Source organism: Bombina bombina, chromosome 3 (assembly GCF_027579735.1).
Source record: "Bombina bombina isolate aBomBom1 chromosome 3, aBomBom1.pri, whole genome shotgun sequence".
Classification (NCBI taxonomy): domain Eukaryota; kingdom Metazoa; phylum Chordata; class Amphibia; order Anura; family Bombinatoridae; genus Bombina; species Bombina bombina.
In genome coordinates this window covers 1,276,009,059-1,276,033,245 of record NC_069501.1, presented here as the reverse complement: position 1 = coordinate 1,276,033,245, position 24,187 = coordinate 1,276,009,059, and the positions used below count along the sequence as shown (strand labels likewise).

The 24,187-nt window shown below is 36.9% G+C and overlaps 1 protein-coding gene across 1 annotated transcript; it reads left to right on the top strand.

The window, feature by feature from the left end:
• Positions 1-476: 476 nt before the first annotated feature.
• On the top strand, positions 477-11,145 carry LOC128652170 (olfactory receptor 52A5-like; the record flags this gene model as incomplete). Its single annotated transcript, XM_053705112.1, has 2 exons — positions 477-1,382; positions 11,125-11,145. Coding segments are annotated over exons 1-2 (927 nt in total), but the record flags the coding sequence as incomplete, so codon positions are not given.
• Positions 11,146-24,187: the final 13,042 nt, after the last annotated feature.

The window sequence follows — 24,187 nt, the reverse complement described above, 5'->3', positions numbered from 1 at the left end:
GCATTAGGACCCCCTAACGCTGGTTTTGACAGCTAATGCAGAACTCTAAATCTAGGCGTTTATTTGGTTCAATATTGACCTCAATTTGATTTACCTGTTTCTGCATTATATTTATTTAGTAAAGTTTATTCAAGAAAAGACTTTCTTTGTTTTGGTTTTCCATTCCTGCATACTGAGTTCCAGACACCTACCTCCTCCTCACAGGCTGTCAATCATCCCGATCGTATCGGATGATTTTAGCCCACTACCTAAAAGTTGGCGAAGAAGCTAAAGAGCATCCACCGCTTAATAAATGGAGCCCAATGACTCATTATGTTAATGTCTAGATAATTACTGTAAGATCTACATGTGACTTATAACAACTTTGTTCTTTTCATGTCTCAACAACGTCTATAATGTTTTTTATCCTTTAACTTCTCTCATTGTGTAGCAATACAATAACTGGCAGAGGAATATCTGGAACATAGTGGGAAATCATGGATAATTTTACCAGCTTCTATCCTTCCATGTTTATACTGGTTGGAATTCCAGGTCTAGAGATTGTACCTAACTGGATTTCTATCATGTTCTGTTCTTTCTACATCATGGCCTTGTTTGGAAACCTTATCTTAATGTTGGTGATTCCATTGTCTTCCAGTCTCCACAGTCCTATGTATAGTTTCCTCTTCCTGCTAGCAGCTAATGATACACTGTTGTCTACCTGCATAGTGCCTAAAATGTTGTCCATCATATGGTTCAACCTGAAGCTCATCAGTTTTAATGGATGTCTTCTCCAGATGTTCTTTGTCCATTGCTTTACAAGTACTGAATCTGGGCTGTTGCTGACTATGGCATTTGACCGTTATTTAGCTATTTGTAAACCTCTCAGATATACAATGATAATGACCAATACCCTGATAATGAAAATGGTTATAATTCTACTCACCAGAGCAACCATTCTGATGGCACCTTCCATTATCCTCATCAAACTTTTTCCAGCTTTCAAGACCAATGTTATTGCCCATTCCTACTGCGAGCATATGGCTGTTGTAAAGCTTGCAGCGGCTGACATTCGTGTGAACAGTGTCTTAGGGCTGATTGTAGCCTTTACCATTCTCGGTGTTGATGTTCTACTTGTTTTACTATCCTATTCCATTATTTTCCATGCAGTTTACCATATTCCCTCTAAAACAGCCCGTCTGAAGGCATTTAACACCTGCACACCCCATATTTGTGTGTTTTTAAGTTTCTATGCCCTGGCATTTTTTTCCTTCTTATCTCATCGTTATGGTAAAAGTATTCCGTCTTATGTCCATATAATCCTGTCTGACATGTATCTGCTTGTTCCACCCATGCTCAACCCAATTATATATGGTATAAAAACCAAACGCATCCGTGATCAGGTATGGAGTGTGGTCTGTAGAGCACATTATATCCATTGACCCAGATACCCAAAAACATTCCTAAATGTTATATCGGATATGAAATTAGATGTTTATTTTATGACTGTTTAACACCTTTTGTACTAACAAGACAACTCTTGTCAGATAAAAAGGTGTCACAAACACCTTTCAGTTATTGCTGAAATACAATAATATTGGGACATAGATGCTATCTTTACTGGTAACAGTAATAAAAAAATTTCGATGTGAAGAACATAGAAATATAAAATATGCATAATGTGCTTCAGATTTCACGCTTTACATCTAACACAGTGTTGGGTTAGCGCACATGGGCCTAGATTTAGAGTTGGGCGGTAGCCATCAAAACCAGCGTTAGAGGCGCCTAACGCTGGTTTTGGGCTACCGCCGGTATTTGGAGTCAGTCAGGAAAGGGTCTAATGCTCACTTTCCAGCCGCGACTTTTCCATACCGCAGATCCCCTTACGTCAATTGCGTATCCTATCTTTTCAATGGGATCTTTCTAACTCCGGTATTTAGAGTCGTGGCTGAAGTGAGCGTTAGAAATCTAACGACAAAACTCCAGCCGCAGAAAAAAGTCAGTAGTTAAGAGCTTTCTCGGCTAACGCCGGTTCATAAAGCTCTTAACTACTGTGCTCTAAAGTACACTAACACCCATAAACTACCTATGTACCCCTAAACCGAGGTCCCCCCACATCGCCGCCACTCAATTACATTTTTTTAACCCCTAATCTGCTGACCGCCACCTACGTTACACTTATGTACCCCTAATCTGCTGCCCCTAACACCGCCGACCCCTATATTATATTTATTAACCCCTAACCTGCCCCCCACAACGTCGCCGCCAGCTACCTACAATAATTAACCCCTAATCTGCCGACCGCCACCTACGTTATCCTTATGTACCCCTAATCTGCTGCCCCTAACACCGCCGACCCCTATATTATATTTATTAGCCAATAATCTGCCCCCTTCAACATCGCCTCCACCTGCCTACACTTTTTAACCCCTAATCTGCCAAGCGGATCTCACCGCTACTATAATAAAGTTATTAACCCCTAATCCGCCTCACTCCCGCCTCAATAACCCTATAATAAATAGTATTAACCCCTAATCTGCCCTCCCTAACATAGCCGACACCTAACTTCAAGTATTAACCCCTAATCTGCTGACTGTAATAAATGGATTAACCCCTAAAGCTAAGTCTAACCCTAACCCTAACACCCCCCTAAGTTAAATATAATTTAAATCTAACAAAATAAATTAACTCTTATTAAATAAATTATTCCTATTTAAAGCTAAATACTTACCTGTAAAATAAACCCTAATATAGCTACAATATAAATTATAATTATATTATAGCTATTTTAGGATTTATATTTATTTTACAGGTAACTTTGTATTTATTTTAACCAGGTACAATAGCTATTAAATAGTTAAGAACTATTTAATAGCTAAAATAGTTAAAATAATTACAAAATTACCTGTAAAATAAATCCTAACCTAAGTTACAATTAAACCTAACACTACACTATCAATAAATTAATTAACTAAAATACCTACAATTACCTACAATTAAACCTAACACTACACTATCAATAAATTAATTAAATACAATATCTACAAATAAATACAATGAAATAAACTAACTAAAGTACAAAAAATAAAAAAGAACTAAGTTACAAAAAATAAAAAAATATTTACAAACATCAGAAAAATATTACAACAATTTTAAACTAATTACACCTACTCTAAGCCCCCTAATAAAATAACAAAGCCCCCCAAAATAAAAAAATGCCCTACCCTATTCTAAATTACAAAAGTTCAAAGCTCTTTTACCTTACCAGCCCTAAGTTACAGATTAGGGGTTAAAAAAATATGCAGGGGTCAGCGATAGCGGGGGCGGCAGAATAGGGGTTAATAAGTGTAAGGTTAGGGGTGTTTAGACTCGGGGTACATGTTAGAGTGTTAGGTGCAGACGTAGGAAGTGTTTCCCCATAGCAAACAATGGGGCTGCGTTAGGAGCTGAACGCGGCTTTTTTGCAGGTGTTAGGTTTTTTTCAGCTCAAACAGCCCCATTGTTTTCTATGGGGGAATTGTGCACGAGAACGTTTTTGAAGCTGGCCGCGTCCGTAAGCACCGCTGGTATCGAGAGTTGAAGTTGCTGTAAATATGCTATATGCTCCTTTTTTGGAGCCTAACACAGCCATTCTGTGAACTCTAAATACCAGCGGTATTTAAAAGGTGCGGCCAGAAAAAAGCCAGCGTAGCTAACGCACCCCTTTGGCCGCAAAACTCTAAATCTAGGCGATGAAGAATTAGCCATCTTAAAGCGTATTCTTGAATTATTACATATAAAATATTTTAAAAAATATAAATTAAAATACATTATGCATACTGTAAAAATATATACAGTATATTCTATGGATTATTTAGATTTATTACAATATTTATAATAATTTTTAATAATTATTATTAATATTTTTAAATATTTTTTATTCGCAATATATCAAGAAAATGTGTTAAGATTTAGGGGCCGAATTATCAAGCTCCGAAGATCGCTGCTCCATAACTTGTCCGCCTGCTCTGAGGCTGCGGACAGAAATCAACCCGGTCGAATACGATCGGGTTGATTGACACCCTCTGCTACCGGCCAATTGGCGGCAAATCTGCAGGGGGTGGTATTGCACAAACAGTTCTAGTGAACTGCTTGTGCAATGATAAATGCCGACAGTGAATGCTGTCAGCATTTATCGATGTGCAGCAGACATAATGCGCTACATCGTAAAATGTCCACTCGCACTGATAAATATGCCCCTAAATGTTACTAAGTGAGAAACATGAAGTGCGTTACACATATTTTACATTCCTATGTTCTTTATATAGAAGAAAATTTTATTTTATTATTACATTTATATTTCTATAAATATCTGATAATGTTAATGTAAAACATAGCTATGCCTATATATTTATGGGAATAGATATACAGGTATATAAAGATATATACAGTATAGGAATAATTGTTTACAAAAAAACTGTTTTGTATGTGAAGAGCATTGGAATGTGAAATATGTAGAGTAAACATGCAGTAAACACATAAATACATAAGTACATAAAAACATATATACAGTAAACATGCAGTAAACACATAAATACATAAGTACATAAAAACATATATACAGTAAATATGCAGAAAACACATAAATACATAAGTACATAAAAACATATATACAGTAAACATGCAGTACACACATAAATACATAAGTACATAAAAACATATATACAGTAAATATGCAGAAAACACATAAATACATAAGTACATAAAAACATATATACAGTAAACATGCAGTACACACATAAATACATAAGTACATAAAAACATATGTACAGTAAACATGCAGTAAACACATAAATACATAAGTACATAAAAACATATGTAGAGTAAACATGCAGTAAACACATAAATGCATAAGTACATAAAAACATATATACAGTAAACATGCAGTAAATACATAAATACATAAGTACATAAAACATATACAGTAAACATGCAGTAAACACATAAATACATAAGTACATAAAAACATATATACAGTAAACATGCAGTAAACACATAAATACATAAGTACATAAAAACATATGTAAAGTAAACATGCAGTAATGACATAAATACATAAGTACATAAAAACATATGTAGAGTAAACATGCAGTAAACACATAAATACATAAGTACATAAAAACATAAGTATATATATATATATATATATATATACATGCATACATACACATATTTAGGCATGTACAGTATATGTGTGTATATATACAATATAGCCCTTGTCATATACCATATACCTTTGAGCCCTTATATACATATAAACATTTATTAGAATATTTTTCATCAGTTGGTGTTGATATGTGTGTAACTGTAAATTTGTATGTATTTATGTTGTGTTTAGTGCGCTATCCCGATGAGCATTAAATGTGAGTGAGCTCTCCTGATCATGTTTACTTTCTACTTGTAATGTGAGAGCTTTTTCCATTATGCACAAATAGCCAATATCGTTTGGTTGCAACAGTAATCGCGCGACTTGTAATTTAGCCCATAATGAGTTAATGTCTGAAACAATAGGATTTGCTAATTAAATAGGATCTGTAAATAAATCTTACATTGTCACTAAATCTTTATTCCAATGCTCTGTCATGTGACTTCACTTTATAATGTAAATTTGTGTTTTATTGTCCTGGAAATAGATTAAAGAAACAGTAATAATCAGCTCCAAAGCAACAATACACCACTGCTACATGGTGATTGGTGGTTGCTCACATATACCTCTTGTCATTGACTCACCAGATGTGCTCAGCTAGCTCCGAGTATGGCATTGCTGCACTGGAACTGACTTTACCAATGTGTTTAACCTCTTTGCAGGTGTTATATGTAGTTATATATAAAAACATTCTTCTTGTACTTTTGTGTCATTTTTATATTTTTGTTTACTACATTTTTAATTTTTTATTATCTAATAAAATATAACTTACAGTTTCACCTACAGCTTCTTGTATCTTATTTGTTGATTTTATCATATTATTTTTTTTTGTTTAAATAATTTTTATTGAGGTACAGAATGATATGACATACAAATAAAAAAAAAAAAGGGAAAGAACAATATCGTACAATTAGCTTAATTGCAGCGTAACACACAGTGAATTCCAATTCTAAAGTACTAATAATCAGTAGTATGTCATATTTAGAGTCCCAAGACTAAGCAAACCTCATACATTTTTACTTTTAGGTATTACAACGTTTCTTCAGTAATGAAACAACAATAAAACGTACTATAAACATACATGTCAAAGTGGACATCAATAACAAGCATATAATGAGAAACCGAAAGACTCAACATATACATTACATATGACAAAAAAAAAGAACTATGATTATTTTTGTGGCACATACAAGGATAAGCCACGCAAAAAGTCACTGGTACACAAATTTACCAGAGATCTATAATAATGTTTGGTGAGTAATGATCTATGGGAAAATAACTCAAAACTTCAAAGAATAGTTCAAAAGGTAACCCAGTCACTGAGTAATTAGGTGGGCAAATGGTGAGTGAATGGAGGAATGAGTTTGTGAGTAACTGGGTAAGTATCTGAGTAGATAAGGGAAAGACTAGACCAATTGTGCTCCGTTACCTTAAAGTGTGATGAGTAACATATAGCATTGAAGGAACACAGTATACGTGAATATATAGTTGAGGGATTGAGTAATGGAGTAAATGAGGGAGTATATTATGGAGAATGAGTGGGACAGGGAATTTGGTGTGTAAATGTATGAATGGGTGGGTAGGGGAAAATGGGGGTAGGTGGATGAATGGTGAATGAAGGTAATGAAATGAGTAAATGAATGAATGGGTAGATGAATGGGTATATGAAGATATGAACGAGTGAGTTGCTAAAATATGATATATAGACAATAACAGTAAAGAGACCCAGCATACATAGATATATGATTAAATGGGTGAATAGGTTGATGAACAAGTGAGTGGTCGAATGAATGAATAAATGAGTGGGTGAGTGGGGGGGAGGTTAGTTTCGCTCCCATAATTAAACGCAAAGCCTTATAGAGCTCTGCAAAGCACATGATACGGAATGCAAAAATAAGGAAGCGTGATAAGTTAGGAGGGAAGCATGACAATAAGAAACTAAAAAGGCTCCACATGAACTGGAACAAAAATTGGACACTAATACCCAGGATAAATGGTGGAAGAATGAAATAGAAGGGGGTGGTCTTATTCCTCAGAGTATGGCATATGGGCAGTAAAATTTTAAAAGGATTTTAAAAAAGGTACAGCTCAAGTTGACTGACATTAGAATAGGCTGTGTATGGTTCAACATGTGAGCTAGAATCCCTGTAGTAAGGATAAAAAAAAAAAAAAATATATAGGATAAAGATGGCTGGCGGAAGTGTTAGTATGGTTAAGCAATCATAAGCTTCTGTAAGGGTTGCAAACTAAATTAGTTTGAATTAAATACATAAAATGAGGCTGACCTCAACAAATACATAGGAGAATCCACTGCCCCGGCCGTAGGCAGCAGACTCCCCCCTATACATGCAATGGTCAACTATCCAGCCCATCCCTATGTGATTCCCTAGGGGAGAGAGATGGTAGAGCATGAGGACTACAAAGGAGCCATCATTATAGCAGAAGAGTACAAGTCTATAGGGCACATATAAATATATCTAGAAGGATCATAAGTTTACAGACCATAGCCTATAATATTGTTTATGAGATTACCATACTATAAGGGATATAAAAGGGTGTAATCCATTCCGTTAACAAAGCATTAGAAAAAGATGACTGCTATATAACTTGTAGCATACTCATAAGCCCCCATACCCACATGAATAAAGTAAATGAACCGGATATTGTTAGCAACTAATCTCCCTTTCAGGAGTGTATACATGTGACATCTATAAGAACAATCGCATACTATTGAAATAGAGTATTGTTAAGGTAAAACTATTACGTCCAACCATGTGAAACCATACACTGTTAACATATGAATATATGAAAATCCAGCGTGTCTCCCACACTACCAACATATATCTAGAATTAACTGTAGAACTTACACCTTAATGATATCTGGGAAAACACACACAAATGTACAATTGTTTAACCCATATGATGGGATGAAAAGTAACTTCAAATCTAGTGCAAATTTAGTCCCCAGACACTTGGAAGAAAATCTGTGTGGTTGCTAGTGGTCTAGAACACTGTTAACATATGAGCTTATAAGAATCAAGTGTGCTATCCCCTCTGCAGATAAATAACTAACATTAACTATGAAAAACATAACTTAGTGATATCAGGGTATGAAAACATAGATACACAACTGTTTAACCCCCATCCTAGAGTGAGAGCCAAAGTCAATAGTAGTACAAACTTAGTCCCCAGATAAATGGAAAGAAATCCGTGTGGCTACATATGTTACAAGGCACCAAAAGCTGTGAAGGGTCCCCTGCTCACCGCCCAAAGTCATATGTATATGAAGACGACTAGCCCACTCCGGTTCTCAAGGCAATGATATGGGGCAGTATACTGGATTGCAGCGTAGGTCTGAATAAACTTGCCTACATGACTGAATGTGTCCTCCTGTGGCAAGCGCCTGTGCACTTGAATCTCTTCCTCGGTTGTATGCAAAGCGGGACACAGCCACAGTTCCGGTCAGTACCTCGCTAGGCGTCGGATCCTTATCAGTAGAAGTCGGCCTCTTAGGAAAAGCCAAGCTTGGGACCAGCTGATACTCCCGCGTGGTTTCATTTTCTCTTGTCGGCTTGCCGATATCTATAGGAGTGGCAGGTAGCGATGACGGGGGCCTCACCGCCCCGCCACCTCTGCTGTGTGTGCCGATGCAAGGGTATCCCAGGGGTAACAAAGCCGCCCGCATTGTGCCCAAAAAAGCTAGTCGGTGTTCCCATAGTAGTGAGTCAATCACTTCCAATATGGCGACGGGGGTCACCATTGCTTCTCCTTGCAGAGTAAATGTTGTCAGAGTAGTTGAGGCTGAGGGATGTCACTGCAATCACTAAGCCGAGTCCTTTAGCATTTCAGGTGTAGAACAAGGCAGCAGCAAACTTGGATTATCACACCTCTGGAAAGTCTCAGCATTGTATTCACGCCAATTAGACTCAAATGGCGGCTCTCAAACCATGCTGTAGTTGTCTTGGCAGGCAAAAACAGAGGGTTCCCATTCATAATTCTGCAGCCACAGGGTGCTAGGTTCAGAAATGGTGCTTTTGTTGAAAAGAGTATGTTGATTTGGGGTAAATTACCCTGAATATTTAAACGTTTTTAAGCTTATTGTCAGGAGCTTCAAGAATCTGCGTCTTGTCCCATTGCATGTTGGTTCCGCCCCCCCGATTTTCTCATATTATTAAACGTGTATTTATTGCAGAAGTTATATGATGATACCTGTATATACTTAATATTCCTTATAGTCAAGTTTCAAACACTCGTAACTTTCATTCGGCTAGATCACAAGTGGCCAGGAACACATATTACGAGTCGTAAAGCAACGTCCATTCCACACAAAAAAAAATACGTTTTTGTGTGGGATTTCCATAGCGCCGATATTACAGGTTGTGCGTTGCGGCTAAAAACTAAACTGTTACAAAGTACACTAACACCCATAAACTACCTATTTACCCCTAAACTGCCACCCTCCTAAATTGCAAACACTATAAAAATCTATTAACCCCAAATCCGCCGCTTCCCGAAATTGCCAACACTATAATTAAGCTATTAACCCCTAATCTTCTGCTTCCCGACATCACTGACACTATAATTAAGCTATTAACCCCTAAACCTCCCGCCTCCCACATCGCTGCCACTAAATAAACCTATTAACCCCTGAACCTCCGGCTACCCACATCGCCGCTACTAAATAAACCTATTAACCCCTAAACCTCCAGCCCCCCACATCACCGCTACTAAATAAACATATTAACCCCTAAACTGCCAGACCCCCCACATCGCAAAACATTAAATTAAACTATTAACCCCTAAACCTAACATCCCCCTAACTTAAAATTAAAATTACTATATTACTATCTTAAAATAAATAAAAACCTGTGAAATAAAAATAAACCTATTATTAATCTATAACATAACCTAACATTACTATTCTAATAAAAAAATGAAATAAAAAAATGCTACCAAAAAAAATTTAAATTACAAATTTAAAAAAACCTAACACTACTAAAAAAATAAAAAAATGCTAAGCTTACAAAAGATAATATAAACAAAATTATTAAAAATAAAAACAATTACACCTAATGTAATAGCCCTTTAAAAAATAAAAAGTCCCCCAAAATAAAAACGCCCCCTAGCCTACAATAAACTACCATTAGCCCTTAAAGGGGCCTTTTGTAGGGCATTGCCCTAAGTTAAACAGCTCTTTTACCTGTAAAAAAATACAAAGTCCCTCCAACAGTAAAACCCACCACCCAACCAACCCCCCAAAATAAAAAAACCTTAAAAAAAACCCTATGCTACCCATTTCCCCTAAAGGGGCATTTGTATGGCCATTTTCCTTAAAAGGGCATTCAGCTCTTTTACATTGCCCTTAAAATGCATTCAGCTCTTTTACAAAAGCCCAAAGTTTGATTTGAACAGCCAATAGGATTTAAGTAGCTCTCATCCTATTGGCTGATTTGAATTTGAAGAATCAAATCAGCCAAAAGGAATGAAAGGTACGCCATTTTGAAACGGCTATCTTGCATTCAACTTCAGTGTACGGTGGTGACCGTATGAAGAGGACGCTCCGCAGAGGATGTCTTCCAGGATGGCTCCCCTCCACACCGTTGGGATGAAGATACAAGATGCCCCCAGGATGGATTAAGATATCGCCACCTGGATGAAGACTTCTCGCTGCCTAGATGGAGATGAATGTCCGGACTTCAGGAAACGTGAGTAGATATTCTGGGATAAGTGTTAGTTTTTTTGTTTTTTTTTAGATTAGGGCTTTGGGCTTTTGTAAAAGAGCTGAATGCCCTTTTAAGGGCAGTGAAAAAAAGCTGAATGCCATTTTAAGGGCAATGCCCATTCAAATGCCCCTTTAGGGACAATGGGTAGCTTAGGTTTTTTTAGAGTTAGGTTTTTATTTTGTGGGGTTGGTTGGGTGGTGGGGTCTACTGTTGGGGGGACTTTGTATTTTTTTACAGGTAAAAGAGCTGTTTAACTTAGGGCAATGCCCTACAAAAGGCCATTTTATGGGATATTGGTAGTTTATTGTAGGCTAGAGGGTGTTTTTATTTTGGGTGGGCTTTTTTATTTTTATAGGGCTATTAAATTAGGTGTAATTGTTTTTATTTTTGATAATTTCGTTTATTATTTTTTGTAAGCTTAAGGTTTTTTATTTTTTGTAATTTAGTGTTTTTTACTTTTTGCAATTTTTAGTAGTATTTTTTTTTTTCATTAGAATAGTAATGTTAGGTTAATTTATAATTTAGTGTTAGGTTTATTTTTATTTCACAGGTAAGTTTTTATTTATTTTAAGATAGTTATATTGTAATTTTAATTTAAAGTTAGGGGGAGTTAGGTTTTGGGGTTAATTGTTTAATTTAAAGTTTTGCAATGTGGGGGGCTGGCGGTTTAGGGGTTAATAGGCTTATTTAGTAGCGGGGATGTGGGGTCTGGAGGTTTAGGGGTTAATAGATTTATTCAGTAGCAGCGATGTGGGGGGCTGGAGGTTTAGGGGTTATTAGGTTTATTTAGTAGCGGCGATGTGGGGGGCCGGAGGTTTAAGGGTTAATAGGTTTATTTAGTAGCGGCGATGTGGGGGGCTAGAGGTTTAGGGGTTAATAGGTTTATTTAGTAGTGGCGATGTTGGGGAGCGGTGGAATAAGGGTTAATAAATTTATTATAGTGTCGGCGATGGGGAGAGGTGGAATAGGGGTTAATAACTTTATTATAGTGTCGGCAATGTCAGGGGCAGCGGAATAGGGTTAATAACTTTTATTAGTGTTGGCGATGTCGGGGGCGGTGGAATAGGGGTTAATAACTTTTATTAGTGTCGACAATGTCAGGGGCAGCAGAATAGGGTTAATAACTTTTATTAGTGTTGGCGATCTCAGGAGAGGCGGATTAGGGTTGCTTAGACTTGTGGTTTATGTTAGGGTTTTAGGTTTAAACGTAACTTTTATTTCCCCATAGACATCAATGGGGCTGCGTTACAGAGATTTTTCATTCCGCACTTCAGGTGTTTTGTGCGGTATGGAGCTTAACGCCACCATATCGCACGCACAAGGAGGCTTTTCAGTAATTCGTAATGGCAGCAATGTGGGGAGTGAAATAATGCAACTTTTTTGGCATTAGTTTTGCACCCTGTTTAGCACAAAACTCGTAATCTAGGTGATTGATAACTAGAGAGGGGATTTATTTAACACCCGTGTGCACGTTTTCATGCACACACAACACAACACTACAAATATTTTATTATTTTTTCCACAAAGTTTTATTTTTTTTGTCTCTCCCCATTTTAAAATAAATATATTGTTTTAAAAAATGTCAGTGATACTTGTTTCCCTGAAGCACACTGTGCTTTGCTTCATAGAGACCTACGCACACGGATTAAGGTTGCTGCGTGTTATTGTGAAATGATTGCAATAAATAATGCCTGTATTTAGTTCATGTTAGACGTGCATTTGGTTTGTTGTGAATGCAAATTTTTTAACAAACCACGGATATTCTCTGGTTTTCATTAAACGAATATCTGACCGAATGCAAAGATAAATAAAAATTAAATTACCTTAGGGGGTTAAAATACCTACCTGTAGCGTGCTGGAGAGCCGCGCTAATCTAAATCCTTCTTCAGAGAGTCCAGCACGCGCTAATTGGAGTCTTAGGGGCAGATTTATCAATGTATGGCGGACATGATACGCTGTAGCATATCATGTCCGCCAGACATTGCTGAATGCATACGCTGTCAGCATTTAACATTGCACAAGCAGTTCTAGTGAACTGCTTGTGCAATGCCGCCCCCTGCAGAAAGGTAACCAGTACAGGCAAATGTTTTCACTTGTAGCAAAGGAATATTTACATTTATTTAACAAAAATTAATATAAATGTTCCAAGAACGTTCATTATTCATTTAGTTTAAAATGGACTGAAAAGTGAATATTTGCGAAATATTTGAAATGCAAAGTTTTTTGAATATTTGTTACTAAACATTTTCGCCCATAACCTCTAGTTAATATCCACATGTTTGTAACGCTAAAGAGATAGGAAGTCAAACTTAAACTTGCAGGATTCAGATAGAGGGGGATATCTATCAAGCTGTCAACTTTGTTGAATTACACGGCACCAATATGCTCGCCTAACATCGCCTAACATTGCGCCTGCAGACCTGAATACGCTCTCCTTATTTATAAAAAAAACTGGCAAAAGACGCGCACAAAGTACGGGGCCGATGAGCATCGGACTATTGTTAACTAACAGTCATCGATCTCGCATCTCTTCGGCTTTTAACCAACTTTATTTATACCCTGTCACTAAACGCCGCCACTATACTAAAATATTTAACCCCTATCCCGCCGCTCCTGACCCTGCCACAGCCTAAATAAAGTTATTAACACCTATCCCGCCGCTCCCCGACCCCGCTGCAACCTAAATAAAGTTATTATCCCCTATCCCGCTGCTCTTGACCCTGCCACAACCTAAATAAAGTTATTAACACCTATCCTGCCGCTCCCGGACCCCGCCGCCACTAAATAAACATATTAACTCTTAAACCTTTGAGCAGCTCTCATCCTATTGGCTGTTCCAATCAGCCAATAGGATTGAACTCTAATCCTATTGGCTGATTGGAACCTTTCAGCCAATAGGAATGCAAGGGACGCCATCTTGGATGACATCATTTGCATTCAAGTTCCAGTTTACAGCAGTGACCGTATTGAAGAGGAGCTCCGTCCCGGATGTCTTCAGGATGGACCCGCTCTGCGCCGGATGGATGAAGATAGAAGATACCGCCTGGAAGAAAACTTTGCCGGCTGGATGAAGATGGAAGTGGCCGCCCTGATGAAGACTTCTTGCTGGCTGGATGGATCCTTCAAGCGGGACTTCAAGAACTATTAGTGGATCGTAGGGGGTTAGTGTTAGGTTTATTTAAGGGTTTTTTGGGTGGGACTGGGCAGGTAAAAGAGCTAAATGCCCTTTTAAGGGCAATGCCCATACAAATGCCCTTTTCAGGGCACTGGGGAGATTAGGTTATTTTAGATAGGGTTTTTATTTTGGGGGGTTGGTTGGGTACAGGTAAAAAAGCTGATTTTTTTGGGGCAATGCCCCACAAAAGGCTCTTTTAAAGGCCATTGGTAGTTTATTGTAGGCTTGTTTTTTTTAATTTTGGGGCAATTTTTTATTTTGATAGGGCTATTAGATTAGGTGTAATTCTTTTTTATTTTTAATAATGTGGTTTGTTTTTTTCTGTAATTTAGTGTTTTTTATTTTTTGTAACTTAGCGTTTATTTTTTTTGGTCATTTAGTAATTTGTAATTAGGTTTAATAGTAGATTTAAATAATTTTAGAAGGGTTAGGTTTTTTTAATATGTAATTTAGTTTATTTAATTGTTAGTTTAATTTAATTGTAGTATAATAGTTAGGGTAGGTTAATTAATAGTTTAATATAGTTTATTTAAATTCTACAGCTAAGTTTAAATTTATTTGACGATACGGATGTTGTAATTTTAATTTATAGTTAGCGGGCTGTTAGGGTTAGGGGTTAATAACTTAATTTAGATTATGGCGATGTGGGGGACTGGCGGTTTAGGGGTTAATAGGTTTAGTTGGTGGTAGTGATGTGGGAGGACAGAGGTTTAGGGGTTAACACATTTATTTAGTGGTGGCGGGGTCCGGGAGCGGCAGGATAGGGGTTAATGCGTTTATTTAGTGGCGGTGGGGTCTGGGAGCAGCGGGATAGGGGTTAATAACTTTATTTAGTGGCGGCTGGGTCCGGGAACGGCAGGATAGGGGTTAATAACTTTATTTAGTGGTGGCGGGGTCCGGGAGCAACAGAATAGGGGTTAATACATTTTATTTAGGTAGCGGCAATGTCGGGGCGCCAGATTAGGGGTGTTTAGACTTGGGGCTTAAGTTAGGGTGTTAGGTGTAAACGGTACTTGTTTTCTACCATATAAATCAATTGGAAATCTGGCAGCATCGAACATAAGGTTTCGCTGCTTTCAGACTCCCATTGATTCCTATGGCATCTGCGGCCTCCAGGGTGGCGGATTGAAAACCAGGTACGCTGGGCCGGAATAGCCACGAGCGTACCCGTTAACTTTTTGATAACTTTGAAAAAGTGTCAGATAGAGCTGAATGTGTATACAGAACATCTGTAATGACCTAAGCATCGATCAGCATCGGATTGAGACCGGCGGATCATATGTTACATCACAGATTTCAACTTTTGCCGGCTTTGATAACTAGGTTGGATCAAGCTTGCAACAATTACGCTGCGGAATTCCAGCGTATTTGCGGTTGATGGCTTGATAAATATCCCCCAGAGAATGTCATTTTAAGACCCTTTTAAAATGACTTCTATTTTCAAATGTGCATTGTTCTCTTGGCATCCCTTGTTGAAAAAGAATACATAGATATCCTGCACTAGTGGGAGCTGCTGCTGATTGGTGCCTGCACACATTTGTCTCTTGTGATTGGCTAACTAAATGTGTTAAGGTAGCTGTCAGTGGTGCAATGCTGCTCCTTCAGCTAAGGATAACAAGAGAATTAAAATTTTTTTGATAACAGCAGTAAATCTAAGTTGTTTAAAATGATATTTTCTATCCAAATCATGAAATAAATGTTGGTGTTTCTGTCCCTTTAAGTTATAGTACTTTGATTTAATAAGATTTGTCTTGCACATTATAGTAATCTTTGGCGTTTGGTACTGTTTGCTGACCTTCTAGATTGATGTTCTGTGTGTTTTTAAAAGAATCCATTTTCTTTCTGAAGAATCTCATGTAGTAATTTGCTGTCACTATTAGAAATCCTGCTAGGTTGTGAGATTCATGTTATTCCCTTGTGTGAAACATATTTATTAGAGTACACAGTTATTAGAGAGGGCTTTGGGATGTTTGAGTAATTTTTACATTTTACTATATTTATTTTTAATGAATGCTGTTATATTGCGTAGTAAAACACTGATCAGTACAATGAGAATGTCAAGTTTTAGCGAAAGTCCCCATGAAGTAAATCTCACGTTTGTGCTCTGATTGGAAACAGTGTTAAACATTTTTAAATTCCACTAATGTCCAATATAAAACATTTATTCCATGCTTGTGTCACTCAGACTTACCAACCATATACATCAGTCCCTGTCCATTGTACATCCCTTTGTCCTGTGTCATGAGAACCATGTGACACTGTGCTATATGTGACCACAGCAAATCATTCAGAGAGCTAATTATAGTTTATTCTAAAGGAATATGCAGTACCTGATCTACAAATCATTCATAATCCTGGGACATCACAGTATCAAATCTTGTCACACATAAAGAAAATTGGAGCAAGGCAGTGACGCAATCTCCAAAACAAATGATTAAATTAATCCCTGTGTCAAAATTGCTCTTGGCAGTATATTTCCTCCATCTACATAATAAACCCTCAAGTATGGAAACATATCTGAAAAGTTATCCGTAATAACCAAGGTGGCAATTAAAAAAAGGAAGAGACAACACTCTTCAGTGATCTTTTGATGCACGTTTCACATAACGCTTCCTCAGAGGGGGTGCTTGCCGCCGTTGTTCAAACATATTTGACCTACACAAATTCCGCCCCCTATAGTTCAAATGCCCCTGTGCTTATTGTTATCGCTAACAATTAGATCAAAAACATTGTCAATCTTAGCGTGCATCATATCCAATATTGATACTCACATAGGGCGCCGTACACCCCCTCTGAGGAAGCGTCATGTGAAACGCACAACAAGGGATCACCGCAGAGTGTTGTCTCTCCCTTTTTTTAATTGATACCTTAGCTATTACCAATTACTATTCAGATATATTTCCATACTTGGGGGATTATTATCTAGATGGAGGTTTTTCTCTAAGAGCGATGCTTGCAGTGTTAATAAAATAAATTTCAGCTCCCGGAGGGTTAATATATTTTGTACTGAGCAAGTTGCTGTAACATTAGATATTTCCTGATTTCCTCCCTTGCATGACTAATGTTGATATATGTATTATATCAACGGATATAGCCACGGTGTGTGTGACTGTTTGACTGTTTACTTATAAACAAAAGATATTTCTTTCATGTATTGGCAAGAGTCCATGAGCTAGTGACGTATGGGATATACAATCCTACCAGGAGGGGCAAAGTTTCCCAAAACTCAAAATGCCTATAAATACACCCCTCACCACACCCACAATTCAGTTTTAAAAACTTTGACTCCTATGGAGTTGGTGAAGTAAGTTTGTGCTAGATTTCTACGTTGATATGCGCTTCTCAGCATTTTGAAGCCCGATTCCTCTCAGAGTACAGCGAATGTCAGAGGGATGTGAAGGGAGTATCACCTATTGAATGCAATGGTTTTCCTCACGGGGGTCTATTTCATAGGTTCTCTGTTATCGGTCGTAGAGATTCATCTCCTACCTCCCTTTTCAGATCGACGATATACTCTCATATTCCATTACCTCTACTGATAACCGTTTCAGTACTGGTTTGGCTATCTGATATATGTGGATGGGTGTCTGTTGGTAAGTATGTTTTCATTACTTAAGACACTCTCAGCTATGGTTTGGCACTTTATGTATTTATATAAAGTTCTAAATATATGTATTGTACTTATATTTGCCATGATTCAGGTTTCAGTATATTTCCTTTTTGCAGACTGTCAGTTTCATATCTGGGAAATGCTTTTTTATGAAAATGTATTTTTTACCTGGGGTATAGTCTCTTTTTCAAATTGACTGTCTTTTAAATTAGCGAAGTTATGTTCATTGACGCAAAATTCATCATTTCACAAGGTTGCATCATCTATGACGGGAGTGTGTCGTTTCCGGGCGTTTTTGGCGCCAACATTTTTTTTTCTGTTTGTTGTGCGTCATTCTTGGTGCCAAATATTTTCATTATTTAAGACCCCATTCCTATTTGCCTCTTGCTTTTTTCTATGTCAGAGGGCTATTCTGTTTGCATTTTTTCCCATTCCTGAAAGTGCCATATAAGGAAATGGATAATTTTGCTTTAAATGTTGTTTTTTCTCTTACATTTGCAAGTTGTCTCAATCTGATCCTGTCTCAGAATTCCCTGTTGGATCCCTGCTGCCTGATAACAGTTCTACCAAAGCTAAGTGCATTTGTTGTAAACTTGTGGAGATTATACCTCCAGCTGTAGTTTGTAATAGTTGTCATGATAAACTTTTACATGCAGAAAATGTATCCATCAGTTCATTACCTGTTGCTGTTCCCTCAACATGTAATGCACAAGATATACCTGTAAATTTAAAAGAATTTATTTCTGATTCTCTTCAGTAGGCTTTGTCTGCCATTCTGCCTTCTAATAAACGTAAAAGGTCTTTTAAAACTTCTCATAGAGTTGATGAAATGTAAAATGACCGGCAACATACTGATTTATCTTTCTCTGATGAGGATCTATCTGATTCAGAAGATCCTGCCTTAGATACTGACACTGACAAATCCTCTTATTTATTTAAAATGGAGTATATTCGTTCTTTATTAAAAGAAGTGTTGATTACATTAGATATGGAGGAAATTAGTCCTCTTGATATTAAAACTAGTAAACGTTTAAATTCTGTTTATAAACCTCCTGTGGTTATTCCAGAGGTTTTTCCAGTTCCTGATGCTATTTCTGATATGATTTCTAAAGAATGGAATCAGCCTGGTACTTCTTTTCTTCCTTCTTCAAGGTTTAAAAAATTATATCCTTTGCCAGCAGTTAGATTGGAGTTTTGGGAAAAGATCCCCAAAGTTGATGGGGCTATCTCTACTCTTGCTAAACGTACTACTTCCTAGGGAAGATAGTACTTCTTTTAAAGATCCTTTAGATATGAAACTTGAAACTTATCTAAGGAAGGCTTATTTATATTCAGGTCATCTTCTTAGGCCTGATCTACAAAACAGAAAGAGACAGATGCGCCACATGGCCCAATATTGTTTGTTCAACACAATAATTATGGTCTAGTCGTGCCAGTATAAACTCACAATTTGGAATGCACTTCAGTTAGTGCAATAGAAGCAGTCTGGGATTAATCACAGTCACCCAGCAGACCGACCTCTAGGGTAGAATGGAATAATCTGTAGTGGAAATATAAAGAGACACAGGGGTGCCTATATGGCCTAGTACAGTTTGGTCCCAAGATATATTACTCTATTTAAGTAATATACTCACAATTGGTAAAGCATCTCCAGTGATGCAAATCAGGCAGGATGGGATCAATACAGTCACCCAACAGACTATGACAGGGTTCCCACAGGAAGAAAACAGCATAGGTCCCAATGAAGGCTAAGGTTTGGTCCAAATAATGCACAAGAGCAAGTGTTTTATAAAAAAAGTAATATTTACTATATAAAAACAAGTAAAAACAAGCGACGCGTTTCTCAGCACACAGGCTGTTTCATCAGGCTTACAACATATAACTAAAACACTTGCTATTTATAGCCAACATATGTATCAGCTTTAATTGGACACACCTGTTAGGGGGGTGGCATGAAGAAATTTCTTTTGAGACTACCCTATCAGCATTCACTATAGTGGATGACAAATGTGAATCACATTATAGATCATAACATTGTAATAAATGATGTATACCAGCAATAGTATTTGTTTGTTTGTTTAATTCCCCAACTATGTATTCTCATATATATTTATATATCCATCCAAAGGATCAATGATCCTGTTAGGCACCACTGACAAGTAAAGTAATATGCGTGATACAGTTGTACAAATTCCCCATATTGATGGCTCTGCAGCAATAAAGATGCATTGACTTACTTGAAGTTAGTGTTAATATATACTTGCCTTACTTGAGGTTAATATTATTGTATCGTGTGGCGATGTGTCGATAGAAAGTAAACTTTCATATTAGCATTTCCTACGGCGTTCTCTACTTGTTACTGCGCATGCGTGTGATGTCATCTGTCAGTCTCTGTCTTACAGATGCGCATGCGTGTATCCCCTAAGTATCGTAGCGATATTCTGATGTTAATCAATTTATTTAAAGAGATTCTAATATAAAAAATATATCATGGTGTGCTGGGATAGTTTTTAGGATATACCACTATACTATTTAGATGGCAAACTTTCCTGTAAATAGGCTTAGGGTAATATCCCATTACGGTTGTAGATATTATCTTCCTCGTCAAAACCTAACTAAATATATTCTTAATCTGAAGTTACCTTTTCCTCAACATAAGTGTAATAGTGATAACTGTGTAATGATGAATAAAACGGTGACAATTTTGTAAACTACTAATCTATGTTAAAATTTATCGGAACTAATTATCATCAGAGGCTATAGATATTCATAAGGAATAAGAGGATGTATCAGTGTAGTCTCCTGACCTATTTCCGTGAACTAAATGTAATGTGTCTAATGTATACATTAATTGGGATAAATGTATATAATATATCTATCCATAGTGTCATATGTGTTAGTAAATGTAAACTATATTACCATCAACCCAGTCATAATAGTAACATCTCCCAATGAGGATTTCTATGTTCACGCGTGTCTATTTATATGGGATTATATATATTAAATTATCATCAAACTAAATGAACAAGTGTAATATTGTAGTGATCTGTAGGTAGCACGAGTGTGACTAATGACAGAGATCCCGTTATTAGCTAAATTTAAGCCCCATACCGTGTATATTCTGACTATTGGTGCGACAGATATTTATATATGTAGTATAATCTACATATGTACACCCTAATTATGTGTAGATATATTCTAGATAATTTATAAGTATATATGTGACTATGTTGTGACTAATATTATGAAACATAATATAATTAATATAATAATATAATATATATATATATACAATGGAGGATTGTGTTAGTGTGTTATATACCATATCCAATTGATGGTATACTATTAGTAGCACCATTAGTGTCAAAAGGCCTATCATATCCTTTGTGTGTATTTGATGAAAGTGTATGTGAAGGTGGGAGGGTATGTGTAATATATGGTAAAAATGAATAAAAATAAATAAAAACTTGCATCATTATGATAGAGATATAGATATATATCTCTATCTATTTTCGTAGTGACAGACAGTGGTAAGATAATATATCTGAGTGTCTACCTAACCTAAGAGCCCTCAGATCACTCATTAAAACAATATAATGAATGCTGAAGAGGAAAGCAGAAATTAGATAAGTATAGCCAATCAGATGTCAAAAGCGGCTAAGTCCACACATTCATTGAGACCGTCTGGTACCAGAGTATGAAGTTTATGTATCCAGTAGGTCTCCCTACGACGCAAGTTAAGAAAGGCATTGTGACTGTTTCGAGATATTTGCTCAATAGGTAGTATTGACAGCGTTTTTGTGCTTCCTTTATGTGCAAAGGCACAATGCCTTGACAGACTATGTTTGAGATATTTCCTCTTAATGTTGTAAGTGTGTTCACTCCAACGTTTCTTTATAGCACGACTAGTGCGTCCTACATATTGAGCCCCACATGAGCAGTTCACTAAATAGATCACATAGGTCGACTCACAGGATAACCTCTTGCTGATTTTAAACTCTTCTCCTGTTTGGTTAGAGGAGAATGTGTTGGTACCTCTTTTTATGACTCTGCACATATTGCATTTATTCTTCAAACATTTGTACACTCCAGTTGGGGGAACAAAATTGCCCAGAAAGGTCCTTTTTTGGCCTGATCTATGATCAGAACAAATGACCCTGTCCCTTACAACTTTGCTAGGGGCCAGTCTGTTCTTATGAGTCGGCGCTCTTCTATATACAATCCTTGGTTTAGATGGGATTAGTTTTTTAAGGTGTGGATCATCGCAGATAATGGGCCAATGTTTTAATATGATTTTTTGGATCTCACGATAGTTACTGTTAAATCCAGTAATGAATAATGGCGTTTTATTATAATTTTCAATTGTTTGATCTTTTTTAGTCTTTTTTTGGGTCTTATCAGATGTTAGATAAGTGTTCCTGTCATCCTGTAAGGCTCTAAAATATCCTTTTTGGATCAAGTCCAGAGGATATCCCTTTTCCAAAAATCTATCCTTCAAAATAAGGGATTGTTTCTTATAACTTTCGATAGTGCTACAATTGCGTCTTATTCGCCTAAACTGTCCGTAGGGCACATTTTTCTTCCAGCTAATATAGTGGTTACTGTTGAAATTTAAGAAACTATTACAATCAACTTTTTTAAAAAAAGTTTCAGATATAATTGTCCCACTCATAGAAAAAGATAGAGATAAGTCCAAAAATTCAATAGTATTGGATTGAATATTGGAGGTGAATTCCAGATCAAATTCATTGATATTAAGTGAGGAGGTGAAGGTTGTGGCCTCCTCTACAGTGCCCCTAAACAGAATCAGAAGATCATCTATATAACGGCCATAGAACACCAGACTCGCACCCATAGCAGACCCATAGATGTGGGTCTCCTCAAATTTGCCCATATATAAATTGGCAAAACTGGGTGCGAATCTGGTGCCCATGGCCGTACCCCTAACCTGAAGGTAGTAAGATCCCTGATAAAGAAAATAATTATGGTGTAATATAAAATAAATTATTTCACTGATGAATTGCTGTTGCCTCAATGGCATATAAATATCGGTTGCCAAGTAGGATTGAATAACCGACAACCCTTTGTCGTGTGGGATATTAGAATAGAGCGAGCTCACATCGCTGGTGATCCACCACAGTTCATCATCAGTTTTTTTGATGTCCAAACTATTTAATTTGTTAAGGAGATCTGTGGAATCCCTAATAAATGAGGGTAGATTAATAACGTGTTTCTGTAAGAAAGAATCTATATAAGCTGAGAGATGGTCAGTCAAGCTGTCAATGCCTGCCACAATCGGACGACCAGGAGGAAGGGATATATTTTTGTGAATCTTAGGCAAATGGTAGTAAAATGCCACATTAGGGTTTTTAGGATAGAGATATTCCTTTTCTTTTTTGGATATAATGCCCTCATCAAATCCTTCTTTGAGTAATGAATAGAGTTGTTTCTGATAGATGGGGGTAGGGTCTTTGGCTAATAATTTATAATAGCTATCATCTTTTAGGATCCTATCGGCCTCTAGAATATAACAATGAAGAACAATGCCCCCTCCTTTGTCCGCCTGGCGTATTACAATGTTCTTATTCGCAATGAGTGATTCGAGGGCTTGACGTTCGCCAGGACTTAAATTATGCCTATATTTAGCTTTTTTTGTTAATTTTTCAAAATCCTTTAGTACCATCGATTGAAAAATGCTAATGTGTGAATTTTTCACACGGGGAGGATTAAAATTAGATTTGGGCTTAAAGTCTGTTTGGATATATTTGTCATTTAGTTGTTGCAATAATGTGTCTGGTTCAAATGTAATGATACCATCTTTTAAATGTTTATCCATGGAGTTCAAAACAATGGGTATACAGTCAGTATTTTTCAGACGTTTCTCTGCGAAGTATTTCTGTAATGAAAGCTTCCTAGTGAAGCTGTTTGTATCCACAAACAATTGGAACATATTAGGGCCATTAGTGGGGCTAAAGGATAGACCTCTACCCAATACTCTGATTTCATCGTCAGATAATATGTGGTCTGACAAATTAAATATTCCCTTTTTGTATTTTAATAGTTTTTCCTTTTTGGCGGTTGAGGATTTTCCTCTGTTTCCTCGTTTGTGTGGATTCTTTTTTGTCGTGGTGGCCCTAGGCTCCCTGATACTTCAAATCACTTTAGACCTATGAATAGATCGTTTGAATCGACAAATAGATTTCAGCCACTTAATTCTGATAATACCCAGTCTCCTATTAATCCTACAACATCTTACACTAATGAACATAATAGGACTCCTTTTTTAGAGATGGGCCAAGACCACCGTGTAGAACACTGGTCCATGTCCCCCGGCCACCACGACAAAAAAGAATCCACACAAACGAGGAAACAGAGGAAAATCCTCAACCGCCAAAAAGGAAAAACTATTAAAATACAAAAAGGGAATATTTAATTTGTCAGACCACATATTATCTGACGATGAAATCAGAGTATTGGGTAGAGGTCTATCCTTTAGCCCCACTAATGGCCCTAAT